Genomic DNA, 7,741 nt, shown 5'->3' on the forward strand with positions numbered 1-7,741 from the left:
TCACATTTCTCCACACAGAATAAAACCCAGTTGTGGTTCATTCGTTTCACAGTCATAATTGATCTTCGCCCAAAACACCTTGCATTCGTCTTCACAAACAGATTGTGTCATGTTGACGGATTGACATTGAATCGATTCTAAACCTCTTTAGACTTCAGTAGAGGTCCCTGCCACGTCCTCTTAGATGTTATTCAGCTCTAGAGGTCATTCAGTAGTCTAATGATTATTCCTCACTTCTATCCGTAATGCCTCGGTCTATTGAACTGTCTGTCTGCTGTTATTCACTGGAAGCATCATCTCTGAGGAGATTCCAGGAATATAACTATCCTTAATCCCCAAATCTTATTCCACCTGTCCTTCTAACCATCCTCTCCTCGTCACCTCCTTGCCTCCAACCACCTGAATCCCAAATATTCCTAAGCCAACAGCGTTTCGATTAAATTTGCATAGTGGCATTTACCTTTTCTTAAGTGGAGTAAGAGAGTATACCATTCGGTCAATCAGAGATCCAATATTCTATAAACAAGCGATGGGCTATAAGAGGTGCTTACCAACCTTCCAATCTACAACCACTATTTGTGCAAAAAAATCTGATTGTTATGGAACTGTGATTATGATTCACAAGGACACATTCTGCCCTCGTTGTAATAACTGTAGTCTCTCAGATATCATTTTCATTAATGGTCCTAATTGCGTTTAGGTAGTTGCAAAAGATCCATCATTAAGGAAACTCATCAGCACCTAAACCCATGGCTGCAGTCCAAATTCAAATTAGAGAGTGATGATCGGAGGCAACATCCTTAGTGGAAATATTGAAGTTGAGCTTAAAAACAACCAATCCACAGCTATTTATGTATCTAGCAAGCTAACGTAGCTAGCTAGCTACAGTTATCCATAGCTGGCTAGCTAGTTTTATAGTTTGGTCATTTATTGCAATACATTTCAGAATTCCCAAAAATGTTTATGAAGCTAGCTAGGTTTTATAGGCTCCTCACTACGAGACTAAGCCAATTTGGCAACGCTAAAATCAATGTCATATATACAGTGGGGCAAAAAAGAATTTAGTCAGCCACCAATTGTGCAAGTTCTCCCACGTAAAAAGACGAGAGAGGCCTGTAATTTTCATCATAGGTACACTTCAACTATGACAGACAAAAAGAGAAGAAAAAAATCCAGAAAATCACATTGTAGGATTTTTAATTAATTTATTTGCAAATTATGGTGGAAAATAAGTATTTGGTCAATAACAAAAGTTTATCTCAATACTTTGTTATATACCCTTTGTTGGCAATGACAGAGGTCAAACGTTTTCTGTAAGTCTTCACAAGGTTTTCACACACTGTTGCTGGTATTTTGACCCATTCCGCCATGCAGATTTCCTCTAGAGCAGTGATGTTTTGGGGCTGTTGCTGAGCAACACGGACTTTCAACTCCCTCCAAAGATTTTCTATGGGGTTGAGATCTGGAGACTGGCTAGGCCACTCCAGGACCTTGAAATGCTTCTTACGAAGCCACTCACTCCTTCATTGCCCGGGCGGTGTGTTTGGGATCATTGTCATCCAGCCACATTTCATCTTTAATGCCCTTGCTGATGGAAGGAGGTTTTCACTCAAAATCTCACGATACATGGCCCCATTCATTCTTTCCTTTGCACGGATCAGTCGTCCTGGTCCCTTTGCAAAAAAACAGCCCCAAAGCATGATGTTTCCACCCCCATGCTTCACAGTAGGTATGGTGTTCTTTGGATGCAACTCAGCATTCTTTGTCCTCCAAACACGACGAGTTGAGTTTTTACCAGAAAGTTATATTTTGGTTTCATCTGACCATATGACATTCTCCCAATCTTCTTCTGGATCATCCAAATGCTCTCTAGCAAACTTCAGACGGGCCTGGACATGTACTGGCTTAAGCAGGGGGACAAGTCTGGCACTGCAGGATTTGAGTCCCTGGCGGCGTAGTGTTACTGATAGTAGGCTTTGTTACTTTGGTCCCAGCTCTCTGCAGGCCCTTCACTAGGCCCCCCCCCGTGTGGTTCTGGGATTTTTGCTCACCGTTCTTGTGATCATTTTGACCCCACGGGGTGAGATCTTGCGTGGAGCCTCAGATCGAGGGAGATTATCAGTGATCTTGTATGTCTTCCATTTCCTAATAATTACTCCCACAATTGATTTCTTCAAACCAAGCTGCTTACCTATTGCAGATTCAGTCTTTCCAGCCTGGTGCAGGTCTACAATTTTGTTTCTGGTGTCCTTTGACAGCTCTTTGGTCTTGGCCATAGTGGAGTTTGGAGTGTGACTGTTTGAGGTTGTGGACAGGTGTCTTTTATACTGATAACAAGTTCAAACAGGTGCCATTAATACAGGTAACAAGTGGAGGACAGAGGAGCCTCTTAAAGAAGAAGTTACAGGTCTGTGAGAGCCAGAAATCTTGCTTGTTTGTAGGTGACCAAATACTTATTTTCCACCATAATTTGCAAATAAATTCATTAAAAATCCTACAATGTGATTTTCTTTCTAATTTTGTCTGTCATAGTTCAAGTGTATCTATGATGAAAATTACAGGCCTCATCTTTTTAAGTGGGAGAACTTGCATAATTGGTGGCTGACTAAATACTTTTTTGCCCCAGAATCATCATTTTGTCTGACAGGCCGAAAATGCAGCCGTGGTGAGTGACGTGACATTCGCGGCCACCGGAGTATGATACATGACTACAATTTGCATTGAATTGTGGGTCATATAAACCCCACAAGTGACCAAAGTTCTTCACTCGCTTCCTCGAGCTAAATTGAGAGCCGAGGGGACAACGTTAGTGAATTGGACCTCCACTTAAGATGGCAATCAAACTGCATCCGGTTTCAAAGGGGATTCCCCCAAGGGAGAGTGGCTAGTGAGAGGGCTGAGGGGCTAAACATAGTGTTTGCACTGCAGCCCATTTCTACCCCTGACTCTCCCTATCACAGCAGCTTTAGCATGTTGACGTAGTCACACTAGCCTGCTGGGCGGAGTGTGCTCAGTGCATCAGGTCTATAAAGGGGCGGGGTTAACCCTGCTCTTACACTCCACCCTTTTCAAAGGCTTTGCCGTGATTGAATGAGCCTGGACCCGACACTGACAGGTCTTTACGGTCTTTTTCCCAGTCTTCCCGGCAACAGGCTGGCTTTGGCACCCGATTGGCTGCTGCTGGCTTTGGAGGTTGTTGAAGGGCGTGGTGGAAGAGATTACGCTGTCCTGCATGGCTGGACTGCCCCTGGTGGTGGGAGGTGGCATGACAGGCAGCAGCTGTTTCCCCTCCATTGCTTTCCAGGGAGAAAGGATGGGCACTACAAGGACCGAGGTGGGACCGGGCTCAGAACAGAGCCCCGCTTTGTTGCTCGATGACTCTCCCTCTCCCTCTTTGCTGTCCTCATCTTCCTTTCTCTCATTCTCTTGGTTGCTGGTGGGGTCCTGGGGGTGTGGGGGTACCCCTGAAGTTGCATAGGGGACCTCTCCCCCCTCCTTCCCCATCTTCTCTCCTCCACTGGCGTTGAGCCTCTTAAAGAGTACAGGAGGAGGGGTGTCAGAGTCTGTGTCTGACCAACTCAGTCTGCGCTTCTGGAGAGAGACAGAGAGAATGTTGTCAGCCACAACTTATCAGCATATTATTGTGTGTGTGTGTTTGTGTGTGCGTGAGTGTTTGTGTGTTATCACCTTCACAGGGATGTGCGACTGGTCTCTGTGCCTGTGTGGGGGGGTGCTGCTGGGGCTGTCCCGGGGGGAGAGGTGAGGGGGGAAGAGGGTAGGGGCAGTAGGTGGGGCCAAGGGGGACACCTGTGGAAACCACATCTTCAGCATCGTCTCCACCTGGAGAAGAGTGTTCATATACTTTTCCCTACGGAGGTGGAGATAGAGGGAGGAGAGAATAGAGGGAGGAGAGAATAGAGGGAGGAGAGAATAGAGAGATGGAGAGAGGATTATAAGGTTTAGAAAACAACCCTTCTAAGACTAGCATGGACATTAACATTCCTGTTCTCATCTACTAAACACAGATCCAGACTAAATCCACTTCTGTCTCTAAACATTCAAACTGGACTACTTATTATGAAAGCTCTCTTTTTCTGCTGTTGTGACAGAATGCTGAAACTGAGTAGTGCAGGGTTTAGTCCAGTATGCACATAAACAGGTGTGTGTGTGTGTGTGTGTGTGTGTGTGGCCTTACCCGATGCTGGGTCTCCGTAAGACCCCTACGATCCTCTGGATGCGGTCCATGGCTGCACTCTGCTGGAAACTACTCAGACCTGTCAATCAAATACACAATCCTCCAGTCAGCATTCACTGTAACACTGTCTGACACGCTACAGTCAACACACACACACACACACACAGACACGAGACACACACACACACCAATACGCCTACAGATGAAAACTACAGACACAGTAGCTGCAGACTAGATCCATACAGACTAGATCAATACAGGCTGCAGCATCACACACCAATGTAGGAGAATGGTGCTTACCACGGTCAAATCGTCCCCCCTTCAGTCCATTCAGCAGCTCCAGTAGGGGCCTTACAAACCCCTGCAGCTCAGCACACTGGGAGGGAGAGAGGGAGAGAGAGAGAGAGAGGGAGGGAAAGAGATGATTATTATTAATGGGGTACAGTACTGTGTCTTCCATCCCAATCCAATTCATCTCTCTCTGACATTCACCTTCTGGGCAAAGAGCAGATCTCCCTCTGTCTTCTCTCTCTCTGTCTCAATTGTTCTCTGTCTCTCAGCTGTGACCCTGGGGTGACCTCCAGTAACCTCTGAACCCTGTGACTCCTCCTCCTCGCGGTCAGTGAAGCCGTCACACGCCCACTGGGACTCGGGACTCTCTGCCCCGGCACTCCCGTTGCCCCTGACCATGCCCCCAGTGCCGAGGATGACGGCGGGGGAGCGTTCAGACAGGAAGACATCAGTGTCATCCTCCGCCTGCTCAGAGTGGTTGAACAGGTAGCTGTCACTGGAGCTCAGTGAATCAACAGAGGGCTGGGAGGAAGTGCTGCCCTGTGATTGCATCACTGTGTGATTGGAGAGAGAGGGGGGAAGGGGGAGAGGCGAGAGAGCAGGGGGGAGTGGGGTAAACAGAGAAAAGATTTAGAATAACTGCCAAGTAACAAAATGTGTCCTCTATGACAACAGCCAAATGACATTGTATACTCAACGGAGAGAAAGAAAAATCCAACCCATATTTATGTTTATTTATTTTCCCTTTTGTACTTTAACTATTTGCACATAATGACATTTCAAATGTCTTTTATTATTTTTGAACTTTTGTTAGTAATGTTTACTGGTATTTTTTTTTCCATTGTTCATTTCACTTTTGTTTATTATCTATTTCACCTGATTTGGCAATGTAAACATGTTTCCCATGCCAATAAAGCCCTTCAATTGAAATAGAATTGAAAGAGGAGGAGCGACATTGCTGTGGAAATTGATTTAGGGGAGACATTTTTTTTATCCTACAACCCCAAAATAATAATAGCAATTCAAAATGGTGGGTCTACCAGTGGCCTAGTTAAACATGATGTGGAGCGTGACTGGGGGTATGCAGTAGGCACACAATGGCAGTGCATGTCTGGCTCCCATTGAGGGCGAGGAGATGGGGAAAGAGAGAGTGAAACGCGAGGGGGAAGGGTGTGAGTAGAATAAGCAGTAGTAGAATCCAATAAGGCAGGCTGGGTCTTTCTCTCTCTCTCTCCTCCTCGGCCTCCGGGGTTCTCTCTCTCTCTCCTCCTCGGCCTCCGGGGTTCTCTCTCTCTCTCGCTCCTCTCCTCTTACTCACTCTTTCTCTCCATCTCTCTCACTCTGATTCACTCACTATACCACCCCTCTCCTCTGTTTTTCTGTCTGCCTCCCATCTCTTCCTCTCTTTTCCTCCCCTCTAACCCCCTCCTCTAGACAGTACTCCCCCCCTCTCCCCCTCTCTATTCTGGGAGTCCCTGTTGGTTTGTGACCTCAGACTACATTAAGAGGGGTAACATGAGCACACCAGTATCTCCACACACACACACACACACACACACACACACACACACACGGTCTAATGCCCACCACCCAAAAATACACACTTTCGTATATACACCCTCCACGCACACAAATGTACACACACACAAACATACCGTTTAACACACCCCACACACACACTGATAAAGTCTCGCCAAGCACATTCTGCTAGAGAGCAAACCCCCAGTGACAATAGTCCCTCTGCAATGTACACACACACACACACAGACAGACACAGACAGACACACATCCACACACAGACTTATTAATTCACTTCACTGTTTAATAGTCTGTCATAGAAGTTGTGATTTTTATAACTACACACACACACACGTGTAGTTGTGTATTTTATTCCTCTTGATTTTTATTGATATATTTTTAACTCTGCATTGTTGGGAAAGACTCGTAAGAAAGCATTTCACGGTAAAGTCTACACACATCATATTCGGCACATGTGACAAATACAATTTGTTTTGATTACACACACACACACAGACAGACACACATCCACACACACACATATTAATTCACGTCACTGCTTAATAGTCTGACACAGAAGACCACAGTACACTTGGGTAACATAATTGTAACAATCCTAAAATCGATTATAACAGATTGATTATAACTATGGTGGCTCTTTCCTGGGACTTGTGCTTTCCCAATTACGCCTATCATTTGGATAGACTTTGTGGGAATGTAAAGATGAATGTCTGGATGCATGCCAATATTATGTAATACAAAGACGTAACATGGACCAATGGATCAACCCACTGCATCATATGAGCCAAAACTCATACACTCCTCAGCTTTCTTTCGGTATGTATGTGTGTGTGTGTGTGTGTGTGTGTGTGTTGGCCCGGCCCCGTGTAGGTATGTAGGCTGCAGGGGAATTTGTGTCTCAGGTGGTGTGTGTGTGTGTTTGAGGAACGTGATCATGACAAACACAAACATTACAACTGACACAAATGACACTAAGCACAATAATTATACTTATAACGAACACTCACAAATGTAATATATTATGTTATAGTCTGACGTTGACAAAGGTCTAGCAATTATTCCATGCTTTTAGAATGAACGCTAGCCTACAGCTCTATAACACTGTATTACATCAACCATCAACGATGTAACAAATCAGGAGTAGCCTACACTAAATACAACGAACGTAATTAAGGAAACATTGTATCATGTCTCTGGTATAGCCCATCACAGTAAATTCCGTAAACCGCGCAGGAATGTAGCAATGTAACATTTTAAAGAGAACACTCACCTGAAATATTGCAACAAAATAACAGCAGTAGAACAGGCCACGGTTGCCAGAAACGGCCTTGATAACGTCTATCTCTGTAACCCACTTGGCGATATTTGTCTCACACTCGTTGGAACATCAGGTCGGCAGTCTCCTTCCTCTCGCGATCACCGGACCTTCATTGGTGTGCCTCTTTGCTAGTTCTTTCTATCTCCACGGTTTACGAGCTTCAACATGTGCACGGATACACGTGCCCACATTTGTTCGTGCCCTATTGGTTGTTCATCTGAAGTTACAAACTCCATTGGTGGATCCATGCAGCCAGTGAATTCTTTACTGCCTGCTGATTGGTGGGTCAGCGGGGCACTCAAAGCCCCGCCCATGCATGTGGGGCTCGTGGTTAGGGCTGAGTGAGTAGTCTCCTCGTGCCTCAGTCTACTACGGCTGTGCGGTGTAAACACGAGCAC

General features: G+C 45.5%; 1 protein-coding gene across 1 annotated transcript; it reads right to left on the minus strand.

Annotated features, from left to right (window-relative positions):
* Positions 1-2,507: 2,507 nt before the first annotated feature.
* On the minus strand, positions 2,508-7,493 carry LOC110508582 (circadian-associated transcriptional repressor). The gene is made up of 6 exons (XM_021589190.2): positions 7,296-7,493; positions 4,688-5,040; positions 4,496-4,571; positions 4,196-4,274; positions 3,688-3,868; positions 2,508-3,591 (listed from the first exon to the last, which is right to left on the minus strand). Exons 2-6 carry the CDS (start codon positions 5,036-5,038, stop codon positions 3,025-3,027), a joined length of 1,254 nt encoding a protein of 417 aa, XP_021444865.2. The 5' UTR covers positions 5,039-5,040; positions 7,296-7,493; the 3' UTR covers positions 2,508-3,024.
* Between the last annotated feature and the right edge of the window lie 248 nt (positions 7,494-7,741).

Source organism: Oncorhynchus mykiss, chromosome 3 (genome assembly GCF_013265735.2).
Source record: "Oncorhynchus mykiss isolate Arlee chromosome 3, USDA_OmykA_1.1, whole genome shotgun sequence".
Classification (NCBI taxonomy): domain Eukaryota; kingdom Metazoa; phylum Chordata; class Actinopteri; order Salmoniformes; family Salmonidae; genus Oncorhynchus; species Oncorhynchus mykiss.

Bases quoted from the DNA above. Each gene is read 5' to 3' on its own strand.
- LOC110508582 (XM_021589190.2), bottom strand. From the start codon at position 5,038: ATGCAATCACAGGGCAGCACTTCCTCCCAGCCCTCTGTTGATTCACTG. The intron at 4,572-4,687 runs GTGAATGTCAGA...TCTCCCTCCCAG, and splicing joins ATCTGCTCTTTGCCCAGAAG to TGTGCTGAGCTGCAGGGGTT. The intron at 3,869-4,195 runs GTAAGGCCACAC...CCACCTCCGTAG, and splicing joins TTACGGAGACCCAGCATCGG to GGAAAAGTATATGAACACTC.